At 55.1% G+C, this 21,036-nt stretch overlaps 1 protein-coding gene across 1 annotated transcript in view; it reads left to right on the plus strand.

Moving 5' to 3' along the window:
* The window catches only part of FOXP4 (forkhead box P4), a 38,722-nt gene extending 27,779 nt beyond the window's left edge, over nucleotides 1-10,943 (plus strand). The window contains exons 9-16 of the mRNA XM_066565238.1: nucleotides 1,616-1,699; nucleotides 2,367-2,568; nucleotides 2,663-2,739; nucleotides 2,868-2,969; nucleotides 7,174-7,295; nucleotides 7,403-7,469; nucleotides 7,823-7,989; nucleotides 8,942-10,943. Coding sequence (XP_066421335.1) covers nucleotides 1,616-1,699; nucleotides 2,367-2,568; nucleotides 2,663-2,739; nucleotides 2,868-2,969; nucleotides 7,174-7,295; nucleotides 7,403-7,469; nucleotides 7,823-7,989; nucleotides 8,942-9,086 — 966 coding nt within the window. The 3' untranslated portion in view covers nucleotides 9,087-10,943. The remainder of the gene's footprint in view (nucleotides 1-1,615; nucleotides 1,700-2,366; nucleotides 2,569-2,662; nucleotides 2,740-2,867; nucleotides 2,970-7,173; nucleotides 7,296-7,402; nucleotides 7,470-7,822; nucleotides 7,990-8,941) is intronic.
* The last annotated feature ends 10,093 nt before the right edge of the window (nucleotides 10,944-21,036 follow it).

The following is a 21,036-nucleotide window of genomic DNA, read 5'->3' on the forward strand; positions in this document are numbered from 1 at the left end:
AGGAGAAGGTTACAGGATTAGGGACTGTAACCACCCAAGTGGGGGCTTGCTTTAAACATTATTTCCCAGATAGGAATCCTGCATCCAGGTGGAAATCAAGCCCTCAAACTCATTCCCCTCTCATCCCAAAATGTCCCTGTGGGTAAAAGGAGATGCCACAGATGTGGAAAATGGGAGGGTTTGTCCCCACATGGGCTGTGCCACCTCCCTGGGAGCCACGGGGCTGTTTGAAAACCAGGCCACTTATTTTGGTGGCTGAGCGTGGTCTTTGGAGCCCAACTTTGGGGTGCTATTTTTGGCCAGGCAGTTCTTTAAATAGTGCTTTTGCCAGCCTCTCTGAGCCCCCAGCGTGCTCTGCATAATTCTGTTAATGGAGAAAAGAGGGGGGGGAAAAAGGGGGGAGAAAATGGGGGGGGGTTGGAAAATGAGATGGGGCAGGGGGGTCACCCCCATGGTGGGACAATGCTTGGGGTGGCAGGGGATCAGCGTGGTGTGTGTGACACCACAGGGGACACACTGGTGACACGACACAGCAGGACACGATCTGCAGCACCCTTGGGACTCCCCCACCCAGAATTAGGGTCCTGACAGGGTCTGTGGGATGGGGGGACACAGCCAGACCTGGGTGGCTGTGGAGGCTGCACCCTCTCAGGCCATCCCTGCCATCCATCCTGCTCCCCACACCTCACCAAAGCTTGAAAGCAATTACTGGGGCTTAAAGAGGGGAGGGAAAGGAAAAGGAGAGGAGGGAAAAAATAATAATAATAATAAAAAAAAAAAAAAAAAAAGAGCTGAAGGGTGAGAGCAGAGCTGTGTGTGCAGAGAGGAACCTGCCACGGAGCCACCAATTAGAAAGTTTGGAGCGCGGAGCTCCCGCTGTGCCGGCTGCATCACGAGGGGAGAGCTGTCAGCTCTAATGAGCACCGCGGCAGAGAAAGCACCGAGCTGCTCCAAACTTGCTGCAAACTCCTGCTTTTAACCCCTTCCTCGCCTAGCCCTGCCAGGGGGCTTGGCTGGAGCGTGGGGACTCCCCCGAGCTTGAGGGGTCCCGGTGGAAAGGGAAGGTGACGGGAGGGGAGTGGGGTGTCAGATCCCATCGGCTGCGCCGGGCTCAAAATCCTTCCTGGTGCCACAGTGAATATTTCAGCCTCTGCTCTGTGCAGGGAGTAAACAGGCAGGGAGCAATTACAGCGATGTGGGAGCGCTGGGGGATGGATGGACCGATGGACAGGGAGCTGCTGGGGAGGCAGAGGGGACAGGACAGTGACAGCGGGCACGGGGACAAGAGCACCCAGGGCTGTTGTGGGTGGCCCTGCTGGTGGGGGGCAGCCTGGGGGCTCTGGGAGTGGCTCTGTGGATCTTTCCCGATGCACACACGGAGCTGGAGTGGCCCCTGTGCCCTCCTCCATGGTGGGTGCAGCAGCCCCCACAGGCCACAGCCCCACTGGGGTTCTCAGGAACGAGGCAGGAGGTGGCACCTGGGGGGACACCCTGGGGGTTGCTGCCTGTCCAGACCAGGTTTGGGGGCTCGTGGCAGCTCCTCCAGGCCGTGGGCACCTCCATGGTGACTTTGGCACTGTGTGACCATCCCTGTCCTGCTTCCTGCCTCCCCCAGCTGGCCAAGGAGAGCGAGCGTCTCCAAGCAATGATGGCCCATCTCCACATGAGGCCTTCAGAGCCAAAGCCTTTCAGCCAGCCTGTAAGCGTGAGTCCCTTCCTGCCCTCTTTGTCCCCTCCCTGATGCCTGCTGTCCCCTCCCCGCCCTGTGCACGGTCACCTGGCTGGGCTCTGGGGGATGGATGTGCCCTGGCCACCGTCTGGCAAATGCAGCTGCTCCACCAGCTCTGACATGGAGTGGGTGCATCCCCATCCCATGGGTTTCTCCCATGGGTTCATCCCCATCCCATGGGTTAATTCCCATCCCAGGGAGTCATCCCCATTCCACAGGTTCACCCCATCCCACTCTTGCACCCCCATCCCATGAATTCATCTCCATCCCACAAATTCACCCACATCCCATGGGTTAATTACCATCCCATGGATTCACCCTCATCCCATGGATTCACCCCCATCCCATGGGTTAATTCCCATCCCATGGATTCACCCCCATCCCATGGGTTAATTCCCATCCCACAGGTTCATCACCACCCCATGGGTTAATTCCCATCCCACAGGTTCATCACCACCCCATGGGTTAATTCCCATCCTCTGGGTCCATCCCCACCCCCTGACTGCATCCCACCCTTTCCAAGCCCACCAAGCCCCCTCCCCTGCCATCCCCTCCCCACCTCCTTTGGCACCACCACCGCCGTTCCCGATGCTCTCCCAGCCTTCCCAACCCCTTCCCTCCCTGCCTGTCCGTGCAGCTGAACCTGGTCTCCAGTGCCAGCCTCTCCAAGAGCACTTCTGACACGTTTCCTGACGGTTTACCTCATCCCCCCACCTCGGCCACGGCGCCCATCACCCCCCTGCGGCAGGGCCCCTCCGTCATCAGCTCTTCCACTTTACACAACGTGGGGCCCATCCGCAGGAGGAACTCGGACAAGTTCTGCACCCCAATCTCTTCAGGTGAGCTCTGGGCTGGGGCTCAGCGCCCTCCTGAGGGGCTCAGAGGGTCCTTGCACTCCAGCCCCTGTCCCCTCTGTTTGTTGTGTCCCTGCAGAGCTCGCGCAGAATCACGAGTTTTACAAAAACGCCGACGTCCGGCCGCCCTTCACGTACGCCTCGCTCATCCGGCAGGTGAGAGCCACATGGACCAGCTCTGCACCCCAAAACCCTCCCTCAGCCCCCCTTCCCACCTGCTGAACCCCTTGGGATGGGTGTCAAACCTCACAAGTGACAGCCTTGTCCCCTGTCTGGCTGCCCAGGCCATCCTGGAGACCCCCGACAGGCAGCTAACGTTGAATGAAATCTATAACTGGTTCACGCGGATGTTCGCCTACTTCCGGAGGAACACGGCCACCTGGAAGGTGAGAGCAGCTCTGCCTGGCACCCTGGGCTCACCCCATTAACCCCAGGCTCACCCCATTAACCCCAGGCTCACCCCAACCCTCTCTGGGCTCAGCCCATCTCAGCCCAGGCTCACTCCGTCCTACTCTGGCTCACCCCATCCCACCTTGGGCTCACCCCAGCTCACCTAGACCTCACCTCAACCCACCCTGGGCTCACTTCAACCCACCCCAGGCTCTCCCCAGCCCAGCCTGGGCTCACCCCATTTCTCCCAGGCTCACCCCATTTCTCCCAGGCTCACTCCAACCCTCTCTGGGCTCACCCCATTTCCCTCAGGCTCACCCCATCCCATCTTGGGCTCACCTCAACCCACCCAGACTTCACCTCAACCCACCCTGGGCTCACCCCATTCCCCCCTTTCCTCACCCCATTCCCCCCATGCCTCACCCCATCCCACCCAGGCCTGGCTGCTGCAGGAGATGCTCCTGTGCTCAAGGACCAATTCATTGCCCAGCTCTAAAATGCTGTAAGAAATTATTTTAGGACCAAATCCCACTTTTTTTGCCCCCCCCCCAAAACGCCTCACTGGGCTGTGGTGATGCATCATCCCTACAGTGGGATACAGCAAAGGGCTGTGTGGTAAAATCCAGGGATTTTCTGTGGAGAACAAGGGCAGAGGCAGGAGAGAGAGAGAGACTGGAAATAGCAAATGAGGTTAATGATAACCTGGGGGCAGGTGACACTGCTGGTGGCTGGGAATGCAGGGAGGGATGAGAGGGGGTGGCAGGGGGACCATCAGCAGGGAAACCCCTCTGCCACCCCCCAAACAGCTGCCTGTACCCATCAGCTCCCCCCCACCCCTCTCACAGACAAAAGTTTTTGTCACTGAGGAGGTTTTGTCGCCAGCCTGGCGAGAATGAATTTCGGGGGGGTGAATTCTCCCCAAAACTGGATTGGATTTTGGGGAGAATTCACTGCTGGAGTGAATTTTGGAGCAGCACATGAGTGCTGGGGCTGCTCCCTCTTGGTTTTTTTTAGAAATCAAAATGGGAAAAGCCATCTGAGAGGAGCAGGGGGGGTGTAGAAGGAGCAGTTCTGTGATTCTGTGATTCACTTCTTGTCTCAACCAGGAAAGATTTATTTATTTGTTGTTTCCTGCTGCCCATATTTACTGAGAGGCAGCTTCAGCTCTCCTCCTGCTCAGGACAGCAAGGAGTGAAGAGGCAGAGGGAAACCTGCTAGTTCAAATAAAAATAATTAAAATCAGCAAGGTGCAAGTGAGATGGAGCTTTTGGAGAGGCTTGAGAAGGAGGAATCCATTCTCCAGGAGCTCAGGGCCCCCGTGTGTTGCTGCTGCAGATCCTGGCTTTGCTTCCCTGGGAAGCTTTTGGGTGGATATCAGGCATTTTGGCAAACCCCTGGAATGGGGACAGGGTGGCAGCAATGGGGCAGAGCCCTCTGTGGCATCACTGCCCCCAGAGCCTCAGTTTCCCCCTCTGCAATGAGGTGAAATTTCCTTTTTCCTGCCTTTTTGTTGCTGAAAGGAATAAATATTTTGGGGTTTTTTTGCAGTTTCCACATACCCCGTGTTAGCAAGGGCAGACTTGGAGAAGGGCATCCCTCAGTTTTCTGCTTCCCTTTTTTTTTATTCTTTTTTTTTTTTTTCCTGTTCTGCCACCAAAAAGGGATTAAAAAGAGCTTGAGGGGGGGAAGGATAACTCCCTTCACAACTTGCAGTGCCCAAGGCCAGGCTTCTTCTGGAGGGGGATACACAGTAAAAAATAACATATTTCCTCTCCTTGAAAACCACTTTTCTGGGGTGTTTCCCTCCTTTCCTGTAGCTCCCCCCTGGGATGGGACAGGAGTGCTGGGGACCAAGGTGGGGAAGCCACAGGGAGACCCCAGCAGGGCCCAGGGAGTGGGTGGAGGGTGCAGAGCAAACATCATTAGAGGAGAGAGATGAGAAGCAAACAGAGCAGCTGGGCCTGGCTCTGAGCAAACACTGCCTGGAAACACAAAACCACCTCAGGCTGAGGCAGGGGACATGTCCCCTCTGTCCCCAAACAGGGGCTGGCCTGGGACCTCCTCTGTGACCTGGCAGCAGCACAGGGATGGGGCATGCCAGGCTCCAGGGGTGCAGGATCACACCCTGCCCACTGCCAGGGTTTATTATTTTATTTTATTTTATTTTATTTTATTTTATTTTATTTTATTTTATTTTATTTTATTTTATTTTATTTTATTTTATTTTATTTTATTTTATTTTATTTTATTTTATTTTATTTTATGTTATTTTTAAATTTTATTTTATTTATTTTATTTTATTTTACTTGATCTTATGTTATTTTATTTATTTTATTTTATTTTATGTTTTTGATTTTGTTTTATTTTATTTTATATTTTATTTTATTTTATCCCCAGCTGAGCCTTCCCAAGCCCATCCTCACCATGACTCAGAGCAGGGGATGTCACCAGGGCAAAAAGGGGACACTGGGCAGGGGGAGTTCTGACTTTGCCACACTCCTGGCTGCAGCCAGGGCTTTGTTGGGGGAAAAGGAAGGAGGGAGTGTGGGCAGGACCCTGCCTGGCAGGGAGGGACATCCTGTGTGTGCTCTCAGGGACAGTGACAGGACAGTCCTGGGGTGAGGACAGAGTGGGGGACAAGGGCTTGTCCTGCTCCCTGGGGTCCCTCTTGGAACTCCAGGTCCCTGGGATGTCTCCCTGTCCCTGTCTGGGTGCTGCCAGAGCAGAGTGTGGGGCCAAGGGGTGCCACAGCCCAGTGCCAGGGCACGGCCCAAATGGAGCATGTCCCTCTGGGTGACAGTGACACGAGGCTGGGACACAGGGCCTGGCTTCAGCCACACCAGCTGTCCCCCGAGGAGCTGGGTCAGAGTCCTGCTGTGACCCAGGGGTGCCCCCAAAATCCCACCAGGCAGCCCTGGCTGGGCCTGGGGCTCCCTCCCCGGGACCCTGGGAGCTGCTCACAGAGGGTCCCCAAGGGGTCACAGGAGCCTGTCCCTGCTGGGTGGGTGGATGGAGGGATCCATGGATGGATGGATCCATGGATGGATGGATGGAGGGATCCATGGATGGAGGGATGGATCCATGGATGGATCCATGGGTGGATGGAGGGATAGATGGATGGATCCATGGATGGATTGAGGGATGGATGGATCCATGGATGGATTGAGGGATGGATGGATCCATGGATGGATGGAGGGATCCATGGATGGATCCATGGATGGATCCATGGATGGATCCATAGATGGATGGACAAATGGATGACAAGGGGAGAGCCCAGCTTTGTTTTTCTCCTCAAATTCCAATCCAGATGCTGGTGCCATTTGCTGAGTTCTGGGCACTCTGGCACTCGAAGGCACGGGGGGGGCTCAGTCCTTGTGTCTCCTCTTGCCTTGTTGTGCTGGCCAGGCTCCTTTGTTTATACAGCCCCCGTTCGACCTTTTAAATTGCTGTTAATGTTTTAGCGTAACGAATTAGTCTCTCATCACGAATCAGGACTCGAAATAAAAAAAAAAAAAAGGAGAGAAAAAAAAACCCCTCCGAGGCCAACTTCCTGAAATTGGGGTCATTCTCATTTGCAAGGCAGAGAATCTGAGAACCTTAATGCAAGGAAATTTATTCAAAGGCAGAGCCCCGGCGTGATTAGGCCCTTTGTAATTATAGCTCGGAGAGATTCCACTCCAGCCTCCTGCCTCCCTCATGGATTAGCAAGTGAGTCGGAAAAATACACAGGATTTAATTAGAGGCAAATTAAAATTGGTAATGAAATAGGGGCAGTAGCAAATGGCAGGGAGTTGGAAGGGGAAAAGGGAGCTGGTATCTCTCGGGGCTGCGCTGTCTGCCTACGTGTGTGTCTCTTTATTTTACATTTAGAAATGTAAAGATGGTCGATGTAAAGAAGAAAGGGAGGGAAAGGACCAAAACGACAGGGGAGGGGTGGGGGGGGGGGGGGAAAAAGGAAGGGAAAGAGGAGCTGGCTTTGCTGAGCATCACCAGAGCTGCCGTGAAGCTGCCGTCCCTTGTCCCACCCTGTCCCCACCTTCCTCAGCATCAGGCTCCAAGTGAGGTCCAGACCACTCGGTGCCAATGGGGTCAGGGAGCACCCAGGGGGCTTTTTTGGGGGGCAGGACGCCCCCAGGAGGTGTGGGGCTGGGCAGGGGGGAGGATGGCAAGGCCGTGGCACTGAGGCCCGTGTGCCCGCAGAACGCCGTGCGCCACAACCTGAGCCTGCACAAGTGCTTCGTGCGCGTGGAGAACGTCAAGGGCGCCGTGTGGACCGTGGACGAGCACGAGTACCAAAAGAGAAGGCCACCAAAGATGACAGGGTGGGTGCTCCTTCCCTGTGGGACACAGCCCCAGAGCTGCCACCAACCCCGGTCCCCAGGCTGGGAATGCTCAGCCTTGCATCCCTCTGTTCTCTCTCTTCCTGCAGGAGTCCCACCTTAGTCAAAAATATGATTTCAGGACTCGGTTATGGAGCACTTAATGCAAGTTACCAGGTAAGGACCCAGCCCTGGCACTGACAGGGACATGGGGACACTGAACCCTCCACAGTCCTGTTCTCTACCGGGGTCTTGCATCTCGTCAGGAAATGAGGGGCAAGGGGGATGGGTTCAAGTTGAAAGAGGGGGAAATTTAGGTTTGATGTATGGAAGAGATCATTCCCTGTGAGGGTGGGGAAGCCCTGGCACAGACTCCATCCCTGGGAGTCTCCAAGGCCAGGCTGGACAGGGCTTGGAACAACCTGGGATAGTGAAAGGTGTCCCTGCCCACCACAGGGGGGGGTGGGATGAGATGTGATTTAAGGCCCTTCCAACCTAAATTCCACATCCCTTCACGCTCCCTGTCACAGGCTGCACTGGCAGAGAGCAGCTTCCCCCTGCTCAACAGCCCCACCATGATCAACACCAGCTCGGCCAGTGCCATGCTGCACGTGGGCCACGACGACGTCAGCAGCACCGTGGAGCAGGTCAACAGCAACGGCAGCAACAGCCCCCGCCTGTCCCCACAGCAGTACAGGTCAGCCTGGCCCTGCCAGGGCACAGGGCTGCTCAGGGAGGCTGGCACGTGGGGCACTGGCAGCTCCCGTCACCAGGGCGAGGGGGTTTGGGGTCCCGTCACCAGGGCGAGGGGGTTTGGGCTCCTGTCCCCAAGGTAAGGAGGTTCTGGACCAAGAATTTCAGGGAGTTTTGGGTGGTGGGACCCACTCCCTGAGGCTGAAGGCTCTCCTTCCCCACAGCCACACACCACCCACAAGCAGCTCTCAGAGCAAGGGAGGTTTTGGCTCCTGCTCCCAGGGTGAGGGGTGTTCTGGACCAAGGATTTCGGGGAGTTTGGGGTGGTGGGACCCACTCCCCGAGGCTGAAGCCTTCCCACAGTCACCAGGAGCTGCTTGTAGGCTCTCATCCCCAGTGAGGGGGTTCTGGACGAAAAACCTCTGGGAGTCTTGGGTGATGGGATCAGCTCCCCGAGGCTGAAGGCTCCCCTTCCCCACAGCCAGCAGGAGCTGCTTGTGGGCAGCTCTCAGAGCAAAGGGGGTTTGGGCTCCCATCCCCAGGGTGAGGGGGCTCTGGACCAAATAATTCAGGGAGTTTTGGGTGATGGGATCAGCTCCCTGAGGCTGAAGGCTCCCCTTCCCCACAGCCAGCAGGAGCTGCTTGTGGGCTCCTATTCCAGTGTGAGGGGGGTTTTGGCTCCTGTCCTCAGAGCTAGGAGGGTTTTGGCTCCTGCTCGCAGGGTGAGGGAGGTTCTGGACCAAGAATTTCAGGGAGTTTGGGTGGTGGGACCCACGCCCTGAGGCTGAAGGCTCTCCTTCCCCACAGCCACCAGGAGCTGCTTGAGGGCAGCTCTCAGAGCAAAGGGGGTTTTGGCTCCTGCTCCCAGGGTGAGGGAGGGTTCTGGACCAGAAAATTTGGGGAGTTTTGGGTGGTGGGAGCCACTCCTCGAGGCTGAAGGCTCTCCTTCCCCACAGCCACCCCGTGCACGTGAAGGAGGAGCCGGCTGAGGCAGAGGACGACAGCAGACCCGTGTCACTGATGGCCACCACCAACCAGAATGTGACGATCCCCGACGACAGGGACCTGGAGGAGGAGCTGCCGGTGGAGGACTTGTCCTAAGGACTCCTTCCTCCTCCCCTACCCAGGGGCAAACCCTTCCCACCCTCCTGGACGGAGACCAAGCCACGCTCCCACCTCCCCAAGGTGACCTTGGCGTTATCCTGGTTCTTTCAAGGCACTTCCACAAAGCAAAAGGGTTTTCCTTGGGACGATGACAATGACAATGACAATGACACCGACCTGTTGCTGCTGGCGTGTCCCTCACGCTGCCACTGCCTGGGGACGGACCGGCCCCACCAAGACATGGAAGCAAAGCCCCAAGAGCTGGACTTTTCCTGCCCTCCTCCCTTGGTTAGTGACTGGTGGACAAGGATGGTAGGTTGGTTGTTCCTGTCCAAAATGGTCCCTCCTTCCTTCCTGCAGGGAAGGCACCTCTGTCCCCTGAGCCCTGGGGAGCCATGGCAGGGCCCTGCTGTCACCTCTGCGTCCCCCAGTGGGTTTTGCACTACGGAGGGATCGTGGACCCTGCCCATGTGCTGCCTCCACCCAGCTTTGGGGGAAGAAACAGCAGAAACGGGGCTGAATCCTGTGCAGGGTGTGGGGTTTGGCTCGGAGCTGGGATGGACACGAAGCAGCGCGGTGCTGGGACGGTGTCCCCTTGTCACCTCTGCCTGGCAGGCAGAGCAGCCTGCCAGCTTGGCCACCCTCCCTGAGCCCCAGCTGGTGGGGGGCTGCTGGCCCCAGCAGTGCTGACCATCCCCAGCAATGCTGACCACCCCAGCAGTGCTGACCATCACTGACCACCCCATCAGTGCTGGCAGCAAGGCCACAGCTCCCTCCTCCCTGCTGGACATCAGCCACAGGTGCCACCTCCCAGCCAGCAGGGATGGCCACTGCTCCCATGTCACTTCAGGGAAAGGCTCCCTGTGCCCCCCATTCCACCCCCAAAGCTGGGCCAGGGGCTTGGTGGAGCAAAGGGGCAACATCCCCACAAATGAGCACCTGCAGGGGACCTGGGGGTCATCAAAGCTGGCCCTGGAGGATCCCTGTGGTGGCCAAATCCTGCTGCTGCTGGTGGTGGGGGGAGGAAATTCTGCTTTTCATCTTTTCTTTTCTTCATCCTTTTGTTTGCGTCCAGATGGGAAGATACCAAAAGATTTCTTAGAGACAGAAGGTCCGTAGTTCAGGTGAACAGATGGTATTCATGCCAAAAAAAAAAAAAAAAACAAAAAACCACACACACACACAAAAAAAATTAATAATAATGAGAACAACACAACCAAACACCCCTCTTCTCCCTGCTCTTTCTTTCTGGGGTGGTGACGTGGGTACCCAGTGCCAGGCTCCTCCTGGGAGGCAGCGTGGCATTCCCAGTGTCCTGTGGTGGCTTTGGGGAGCATCACCTTCCCTCAGGAGCATCCCCTTCCCTGGAATCCTCTCCTTCCCCTGGGAATCCTCCCTTCCCTGGAATCCTCCCCTTCCCTGGCACAGCCAGGCTGGCTCTGGCTGTCCTGGCACCCAGCGAGGTCGTGAGGGATCTGCTGTGGTGGACCTGGAGCTGCTCTGGGTTTCAAGGCCAGCTCTGGGCTCTCCAGAGTGAGACCCCGAGGTCTCCTCTGTCCCTGTCTGTCCCCGTTTTCCTGGGATGTGACATTCCCGGGGGGTTGCCGCGTTTGGGGCTGGAAATGCCACACCCAGAGCCGTGGGTCAGGGGAAGGTGTCACCTGTTCCTGTGTGCCACCTCTGTGACCTCCTGTCCTGCTCTGAAAGGCAAGTGAGGTGTTTTGGGATGCTGTGGTCAAACAGCACCCAAATGCTGTGCACAGCATCCCAAAAAAACTCACTTGGTTTTCAAACCAGGACCTCCCCCCCGAGGGGCTCCTGGTGCTGTGGGGTGAGCTTGGACTCCCCTCATCCTCTTCCTTTTTCCCCTTATTCTTTTCCCCTCATCCTTTTCCTTTTTTCCCTCATCCTTTTCCCCTCATCCTTTTCCGTTTCCCCTCATCCTTTTCACCTCATCCTTTTCCTTTTCCCCTCATCCTTTTCCTTTTCCCCTCATCCTTTTCCCCTCATCCTTTTCCCCTCATCCTTTTCCCCTCATCCTCTTCCTTTCCCCCTCAGCCTTTTCCTTTCCCCCTCATCCCTTTCCTTTCCCTCTCATCCTTTTCCTTGCCCGGCGCATCCTCCATGCCCAGCTGGCTGCAGGGACTGGGGTGTCCCCCCGTGTCCCCCCGTGTCCCCCCGTGTCCCCCCGTGTCCCGGGGGTCACCCACTCCCTGGGGCGGTTCCCGGGGCTCTCGGGGCTGCCGCGGGGTCTCTCCCGTGCCCGGATCCCGGCGTTTCCCTGCTCCCCCCGCCGCCCCTCCAGCGCCCCTCTAGGTGTCACCCGTGCCCGCGGCTGCCGTGCGAGCGCCGGGACAGCGCCTCCTTCGTTCCTTCCCGGAGCCTTCCCGGAGCCTTCCCGGAGCATTCCCGGGACGCCGGGACTGCCCTTCCTTCCCGGAGCGTTCACGGCCCATTCCCGGCTCATTCCCGGCCCATTCCTGGAGCATTCCCGGCTCATTCCCGGAGCATTCACAGAGCATTCCCGGCCCATTCCCGGAGCGTTCCCGGCTCATTCCCGGAGCATTCACAGAGCATTCCCGGCTCATTCCCGGAGCATTCCTGGCTCATTCCCGGCCCATTCCCGGCTCATTCCCGGAGCATTCCCGGCTCATTCCCGGAACGTTACTGGCTCATTCCCGGAGCATTCCTGGCTCATTCCCGGGGCGCCGGGACTGCCCTTCCTTCCCGGCTCATTCCCGGCTCACTCCCGGTTTATTCCCGGAGCATCCCCGGGGCGCCGGGACAGCCCTTCCTGGAATATTCCCGGTTTATTCCCGGAGCATTCCCAGCCCATTCCCAGCCCATTCCCCGTGCCCGGCCCCTTCCCGGGCTCTGCACCAAAGAGCCCCCCTTTTGCTGCCTGCATCCCAGTCCATCCCAGTCCATCCCAGTCCATCCCAGTCCATCCCAGTCCCCTCCCCTCCTGCCCAAGGAGCTGCGAGGCACCGTGGATTCTCCCCATCTCCTTTATTTTTTCCTCTTTTTCTCTTTTTTGTTTGTTCTTTTTTTGTATTTTTTTCTCTCTTTTTCTCTCCCTTTCCCCCCTTTTCCTCTTCTCCTTTTTTCTTCCTTTTTCTTTATTCCCCTTATTCTCCCTTTGTCCTCTTCCTTTTCTATTTTTTCTTTATTCCCCTTATTTTCCTTTTTTATTTTTGCCTTCATTTTTCTTTATTCCCCTTTCCCCATCTTTCCTTTTTCCATTTCCTTTTCTCTTTTTTTTTTTTTCTTCTTTATTTCTTCTTTTTTTCTTTCTCTCTATTTTTCCCCTTTCCCCCTCCATTTTTCTTCCTACTTTCCCCTCTTTCCTTTCCTTTTTTTTTTTTTCTTTTTTTCAATTTTTTCCCCCATTTTTCTTCATTTTTTCCCCCCTTTGTTCCCTCACTCTTTAATTTAAGTCATTGTTGGGACAAGTTTACAGCTGCCATGGGGGTTTTATCACCTTTTGCTGCTTTATTCCCGGGATGGAGCAGGAAGGGCCGGACCTTCCAGACTTTGGGATGCTGGGCCACCCCTCACCCTCCACAGGGAACCTCTGCCCCCATCCAGGCTTTTGGGATTTGGGGAATTATTGCCCCTCTTTGCCAGCTCTTCATCCCCCTCACTGATTTTTGGGGGGTTCGGTAGCTGCTCCCCTTTTTTCCCCTTCCTCACCCTTTTCCTTCACCTTCCTCCTCTCCCTTTTTTTTTTTTTTTCCCACCTCCTCGGGGTGTGATTTTTTTTTTTTTTAATTTTTCCAGAGGTACAAACCCCCCCCCCCCAAAAAAGCATCCCAAGGCCTGCAGATCCCCATGGATTTTGCCAAAAATCCCCCCCAAACCCAGGGGCTCCTTCCCCTCCGCTCCAAGAATCCCCGACGCTCCTTGGCCCCATCCAAGAGCACTCCCTATATATTATATATATAAAAATAAATATATCAATATAAAAGAGGATTTTTTTTTTCCTTGAAACACAATGCACAGGTTTGGAAAAGCCCAGTGGCTCCAGGTGATGCCTCTTTTCCCCCCTCTCTGGGAATTCCAGGATTCCAAAGGGAAACGTGCCTGGTTTGATACTCAGGGGTAAATTGAATTCCTTTTCTTACCCCCACCCAGCCTGGCCACCTCTGCAGGCTCCCACCTGAGCCCAGGTACTGAGTGTCCCCTCCTGCCTCGCTGCCTCCTCCCTTCCCACCCCTCTGCTTCATTCTTGGTTGGAATTTTCCGGAATTCTGCGAGTTTTACCTCAAACCGCGGGGAGGGGAGGATCAAGGACCAAACACGTGGCAGAATTGTGTGTCTGTATATATTGAGATAGAGATATTCTGGCTGTCAACCTACCAACACAAATTGTTCTTTTTTTTATGGGGGGGGGGGGTTTATTCTGTATTTTTGTGATTTATTTTCTGTTTCTCTCCACCCTTGGGGGCAGCTGAGGGCACCTCCCTGGACCTAAAGGCATTTTTCTGGTATCTCCCACTGAAGGAATCGCTCACTTTTCCATGGTTTTGTGTTTATTTTTTATTTTATTTTATTTTATTTTATTAATTCCTCAATGATTTCTTCTCCCCACACCTGGGGAAGGGGCGGGGCGGGGGGGTCAGAACCCAGTGCTGGGAGGGAAGGAGGAGCTGCTGGAGAGGAGCAGCAGCTGAACCTGCACCAAAACCAAAGGGTTTCTTTGCTTTGTTTACACCCCTGGCCAACCTCGCTGCCCCGCAGCATCTCCCTGCGTCTGGGGTTTTGTCCTGGGAGCGCTGGGGAAGGTCGGGACATTCCAGAGCCAGGGGCTGGGCTGGGAGGATGGAGCCGCGACAGATTGGGGACATCCCCCCTTGGGGACATCCCCCTCCGGGAAGCGCCAGCATTGCCACCACCTGTTTTTATTTTTTTTTCCTTTTTTTTTTTTTTTTTTGTTTGTTTTGGTTTGGTTTTTTTTCCCCGTTTTTTCCCCCGTTTTTCCCCCGTTTCATCCCCGTCCTGCGCGGCGCTGGGTGCGAAGGTGATGCTGGGGAGGTGGGGTGAGGTCCGAGGGGGCGGAGGGGAGGGCGGATGTGTAAAAAGCGACCCCGAGCCTCCCTCCCTGCCCGCCCCCGGCTGCCTCCCTCCGCTCCCCGTGCTGTATAAAGGAAAATCCTGGCTGTGTATTTGTACTCCCGAGCTCTCCGTGTGTCTGCGTGGGCAGACGGTAAACCCTTGTACAGTAGGTCTAGCTGCATGTAATCTGTATGGACAATGGCATTATAAAATGCAATAAAAGAAATTACCTATCGTGCTGCTGGCCTTGGTTTGCTTAAGGTTGTTGTGGGGGGGAAAAAAAAAACACAAAAAAAACAAACAAACAAAAAAAAAACACAAAACAAAAAAAAAAAGGAACAAAAATTAAAACAAACAAAAAAAAACCAAACAAACAAACAAAAAAAACTGAACAAAAAAAAAAAACCAAAAAAAAAAAACCCACAATTTTTTACAGAATTCACTATTTTATTGAGATCTGCCTGTGATTCCCCAACTTGAAAACCTCCAGGAATAGATACAAAAGTTTTTACAGAATTCACTATTTTATTGAGATCTGCCTGTGATTCCCCAACTTGAAAACCTCCAGGGATGGAAACTCCACCATCTCTCGGGGCAGCTCCTTCCCAATTCCTGACTCCCTTTTCAGTGAGGAAATTCTCCCAGAAAATCCTTCCAGGAGCAATGGCCAGCCCTGGAAGGAAGGAGAGGGGTGAAAAGTGGCTTCATCTGCTTGGTGAGTATGGGGTGAGCTGGGATTTGGGTTCCCATCTCCCCTCACCCATTTCTGGGGGTTTGGGTTCCCATTTCCCCCTTCCCAGTTTGGTTTGGGTCCCCATTTCCCCCTCCCCAGCTCAGTTTGGGTCCCCATTTCCCCCTCCCCATTTCTGGGTGTTTGGGTTCCCATTTTCCCCTCCCCAGTTTGGTTTGGGTCCCCATCTCCTTCTCCCCAACCACCCTGGGATTATCCCTGGCTCTGATGGATTTAACACTTGGAGATTTTAACTTTTAAACTAGAAACTTTTTTATCCTTTTTTTTTTTTTGTCGGTTTTTTGGTGTTGGTTTTTGTTTTTTTTTTCCTTTGGCACAGACATGAAAGCTCTCCCAGTCTGATTGCAAAACCAGTCCGTGGATGGGAGGGGACACTGGGACAGGTCACCCCTGCCGGGTGCACAACTTCCTGCACCCCAAAAAACGCTGGCAGGAGGCACCCACCCCCCTCCTGCTCCAGAGCTGTGTCCACATGGATCCCTCCCTTCTCTCCACTGGGCCCCAAACCCATGGGATTTTTGCCCACCCTGATGCTTTGCCCCAAATCTTTGGGATTTTTGCCCACCCTGATGCTTTACCCCAAATCCATGGGATTTTTGCTCACCCTGATGCTTTACCCCAAACCTTTGGGATTTTTGCCCACCCCGATGCTTTACCCCAAACCTTTGGGATTTTTGCTCACCCTGATGCTTTACCCCAAATCCATGCGATTTTTGCCCACCCTGATGCTTTACCCCAAACCTTTGGGATTTTTGCCCACCCCGATGTTTTACCCCAAACCTTTGGGATTTTTGCTCACCCTGATGCTTTACCCCAAATCCATGCGATTTTTGCCCACCCTGATGCTTTACCCCAAACCTTTGGGATTTTTGCCCACCCTGATGCTTTACCCCAAACCTTTGGGATTTTTGCCCACCCCGATGTTTTACCCCAAACCTTTGGGATTTTTGCTCACCCTGATGCTTTACCCCAAATCCATGCGATTTTTGCCCACCCTGATGCTTTACCCCAAACCTTTGGGATTTTTGCCCACCCTGATGCTTTACCCCAAACCTTTGGGATTTTTGCCCACCCCGATGTTTTACCCCAAACCTTTGGGATTTTTGCTCACCCTGATGCTTTACCCCAAATCCATGCGATTTTTGCTCACCCTGATGCTTTACCCCAAACCTTTGGGATTTTTGCCCACCCCGATGCTTTACCCCAAATCCATGCGATTTTTGCTCACCCCGATGTTTTACCCCAAACCTTTAGGATTTTTGCTCACCCTGATGCTTTACCCCAAATCCATGGGATTTTTGCCCACCCTGATGCTTTGCCCCAAATCTTTGAGCATTTTTGCCCACCCTGATGCTTTGCCCCAAATCTTTTAGATTTTTGCCCACCCTGATGCTTTACCCCAAATCTTTGAGCATTTTTTGCTCACCCCTGAAGCTCAACTGGGGGAAGTCACTGCCTTGGATAACCCAGGGCCAGCAAAGCTTCCAAAGAGCTCCAAAGAACAAAAAAAAAGAGGAAGAACCTTGGGGGTTTTGGATTTGTTTTTTACCTAAATGAGCATTAAGACATTGGAATATCAGGGTCAGGAAGGGAAATTTCCAAAGGGTTCCTGCTCCAAGATTTGGGCCTTCCCTGGGTGTCTTGGGGGTCTCTGTGGCTGCATCCCCTGGGATCAGGGCTGAAGGGACCCCAAAACACTGAGCCCACTCATCCCAGTGGGATTACTGTGAACCCCCCTGCTCTGGGGGCTCAAAGAATGGGGAGAAGAACAATTGTGGGAAGGAAAAGCCCAGGAAAGGTGGGAGCAGGTCCTGGATGGGTGTCAGCTCCCACTTCTGCCACCCCAACCTCTCCAAAAACCTCAGCCCGTCCCCATCTGTGCAGAAACCAGGGAAGGAGCACAGAGCGAAGTTTTGGGGAAGTTTTTCATTTTTCCATCTTCCAAAGATGAATGTTCACGGGGCCCCCTTTTTTTTTTTTTAATATTGAATGTCCATTTCCTTTTTCTTTTTTTTTTCTTTTTTTTTTTTTTTTAATTATTCACAGAAATAGCTCGTGACTCATCAAAATCTTTTCAGCAGCCCGTGTAAAACAGTGGGGTCATTCACTGCAGACCCAGCCAGGCAGGCAGAGCCTCCTCCTTCCCCCAGCAGAAGGGCCTTGAGGAGGTTATTTTGTTTAGAGACTTTGTGTGTGCACAGGGACAGGGAAATTCTGCTCCACGGATCAGGGGGTGATGGCTCAGACCCCAAAAAAACACGGCTGGGGCTGCACAGCCCAGCTCTGTCCCAGGACCCAGCCCCATCCCACCACACTCTTTCATTCCTTGTTTTCCAGGATCACACGCGGGTTTTTTTTCTTGTTTGTTTATTTTATTTTCCAAGCCTCTGCCCAGGGATGGATGCCGGGAATGTTGCAAAACCCTCTTTGAACTGAAGAGTCGAGGTTTTAGCGCTAAATCCTCGCCGGAGACGGGAAGGTCAGGGAGGTTTAAATCTCCCAACGCCTCCAGTCTGGGGCATGGGGAGCCACGGGGAACCCACAGGGTTTGGGGTGCAGGTCTGGGGTTTTGGGGGTGTAAATCAGGGGGATTTGGGGTGCAGATCTGCAGGGTTTGGGGTGCAGATCTTGGGGTTTTTGGGGTACAGATCTGGGGTTTTGGGGGTGTAAATCAGGGGGATTTGGGGTGCAGGTCTGGAGAGGTTGTGGTGCAGATCTTGGGGTTTTTGGGGTACAGATCTTGGGGTTTTGGGGGTGAAGATCGGGGGGGGGTTTAGGGCGCAGATCTGGAGAGTCTGGAGTGCAGATATTGGGGTTTTTGGGATGCAGATCTTGGGGTTTTGGGGGTGAAGATCGGGGGGGGTTTAGGGCGCAGATCTGGAGGGTTTGGGGTGCAGATCTTGGGGTTTTTGGGGTACAGATCTTGGGATTTTGGGGGTGAAGATCTTGGGGTTTTGGTAGTGTAGATCTGGAGGGCTTGGGGTGTAGATCTTGAGGATTTTGGGATGTAGATCTTGGGGTTTTGGGAGTGTAAGTCAGGGGGGTTTAGGGTGTAGATCTGGAGGGTTTGGGGGTGTAGATCAGGGGACTGGGGTGCAGATCTGGAGGGTTTGGGGTGCACATCTTGGGCTTTTGGGGGTGCAGATTGGAGGGGTTTAGGGTGCAGATCTGGAGGGTTTGAGCCCTGGGCGTTTTGGGGTACAGATCCAGGAGTTATGGGGTGCAGATCTGGGGGTGATGTGATGCAGATCTGGGAGTTTTGGGGTGTAGATTTGGGGATTTGAGGGTGCAGATCCAGGGGTTTTGGGGTGCAGATCCAGGGAGGTTTGGGGTGCAGATCTGGGAGTTTTGGGGCGCAGCTCTAGAGGGGTTTGGGGATGCAGATCCAGAGATTTTGGGATGTAGATCCAGGGGTTTTGAGGTGCAGATCTGGGGGGATCTGGGGTAAAAATCTGAGAGTTTTGGGGCACAGATCCAGAGGTTTTGGGGTGTAGATTCTGGCATTATGGAGTGCAGATCTGGGGGTTTTGGGGTGCAGACCTGGGGGTTTTGGGGTGCAGCTGCAGGGGAGGTGGAGCCCAGCCCCTGCTCCCCCCGAGGAGCAGCCGGGAGCTGTGAGAGCTGGGCTGGGTTTATTTTGGGTTTATTTTGGCGGCGGCGGAGCCGGGAGCAGTGCAGGGCGCCAGGGTTTGTGAATGTGGGTCAGTGCAGTCACACACCTACAGGAACGGCCTTGTTTGCCCAAACCCAGCCAGATCCCACAGCCAGAGCCTTCCTCGGAGCACAGCTGGCCCGGGGGGAGTGCAGGATGAGGCTGGGTGTGATCACTGAGGGATCCACTGGGAGTGCAGGATGAGGCTGGGTGTGATCACTGAGGGATCCACTGGGACCCCAGGATGAGGCTGGGTGTGATCATTGAGGGATCCACTGGGAGTGCAGGATGAGGCTGGGTGTGATCACTGAGGGATCCACTGGGACCCCAGGATAAGGCTGGGTGTGATCACTGAGGGATTCACTGGGAGTGCAGGATGAGGCTGGGTGTGATCATTGAGGGATTCACTCGGACACTTTGGGTCCTTCCCCACCCCAAGCCCTGCTCAGGCTGCTCCTTTCTATCATCCTCTGTTATTTTGGGGGGAAAAAAATCTCTTTGTTTTTGTGGGCCACACTCCCTTGAGTGCGCTGAGTGTGACCCCCTGAACACAGCGAGTGTTTTGCTGCTCTCCTCCATCCCTGCAGCTTTCCAGGGCCAGGATGGGACCAGATTTCCCCCCAGACCACCCTGCCCAGGGCCCTGCAGCCCCCAGGGAGGGGGGCACTGGTGGCTGGTCCATCACTGCCCGTGCCAAGCAGCAGCACGGAGTTTTCCAGGCTGTCCCAGTGGCACCCCAGGCTGCTGTGGGTAAAGCCCTGCTGCTCTCCAGCCCCAAAATCCCTGTAAAACCTTTCCCTGCATGGCACAGCTGGAGCTGCCAGCCTGGGGAGCCCTGTTCCACCCAAAGCTGGGGCTGCACAGATCCTGGACCCCCAAAATCGTGATTAAGCTTCCCCACTACTCTTTAATTTTTATTTTTTTTTTTTAGGTTATCAGGCCGAGCTGTTGGTTCAGGGTGTTAGGAAAATCAATCCACAGAGGTTTATGTCCAAAAAGGAGACAGAGGAGGCCTTTCTGGCTTTATTCCAATAAAGGGAGAGGCCATTGCTGGCCCCATTTGGACAGCCCCTAGCAGACGGTGTAAAACCATTTATTAAAGAACCCATTTGGCCATCAACACCTCCCCAGCCTGATTTACCACAGCTCTGATACCAGCTCTCCTGTTAGAATTTCAATCTGAACCCTGCTCCCCCTCCAGTGAGGAGCTCCCAGGGCTTTTCCCCCAGCTCCAGCTGGAACAGGAGCTGAAACTCCAGAGGGCAAAATCCAGCGGGGCCGGAGCCCAAGGGCAGGGAGTGAGAGTGTGACAGAGTGACAGAGTGACAGAGTGACAGAGTGACAGAGTGACACTGTGACAGGCCCTGCTGCTGCTGGGCTGTGGCCTCTCCCTGCGGTGCCTCACAGCCCCGTGCTCCAGGGAAACACAGGAAAAAGCAGCAGTGGGATTGAAAACAGCCCCACAAACATCCCACCGGCTCCTCGTGACGCTCGGCACGGGGACAAATCCTCGTGGGGCCCTGCGGGGACACGGCCCCGGGGCGAGAAGTGAATTCCAGGCTGGTTTGGGATCCGCTGCTGCCCCAGCCCGGGCTCCTCGGTGCTCCCAGTGACTCTGTGACTCTGTGACACTGTCACCGCTGATCCCAGCATCGCCCCAGGAAGCCCAACTTCATTTTTCCAGCTGGGGAAACTGAGGCAGGGAGGGGTGGGGGAGGTAGAGGAGCTCACGGGACACGGCAAGGAGTGAGGGAATAAAGGTCCCGCTTGGGTTCCGTGCCTGGGGGAAAGTGGGGACGATGGAGCACACACCTGACTGGGGGGCTCTAACGCTCATCTGGGGGCTCTAACACCCACCTGGGGGGGTCCAACACCCACCCAGGGCTCCAACACCCATCTGAGGGGTCCAAACACTCACCCAAGGGGCTCTAACACCCATCTGAGGGGTCCAAACATCCACCTGGGGGGGTCCAACACCCACCCAGGGCTCCAACACCCATCTGAGGGGTCCAAACACCCACTCAAGGGCTCCAACACCAATCTGAGGGGTCCAAACACCCACTCAAGGGCTCCAACACCAATCTGAGGGGTCCAAACATCCACCTGGGGGGCTCCAACACCCACCCAGGGCTTCAACACCCACCCAAGGGGTTCAAACACCCACCCAGGGCTCCAACACCCATCTGAGGGGTCCAAACACCCACTCAAGGGCTCCAACACCAATCTGAGGGGTCCAAACCTGCAGCCGGGGGGTTCTACACCCACCCAAGGGGTCCAAACGCTCACCCGAGGGGGTCCAACACCAATCTGAGGGGTCCAAACACCCATCCGGGGGTCTCCACCACCCACCCGAGGGGGTCCAAATCCCCACCCAAAGGGATCCAAACACCCACCCGGGGGTCTCCACCACCCACCCGAGGGGTCCAAGCCCCGAGCCGGGGCCCCGGGCCCGGCTCAGCCCCGCTCTCCCCCCGCAGTTCCCCTCATGG

The sequence above is a fragment of the Molothrus aeneus genome, chromosome 24 (genome assembly GCF_037042795.1).
Source record: "Molothrus aeneus isolate 106 chromosome 24, BPBGC_Maene_1.0, whole genome shotgun sequence".
Taxonomy (NCBI): Eukaryota; Metazoa; Chordata; class Aves; order Passeriformes; family Icteridae; genus Molothrus; species Molothrus aeneus.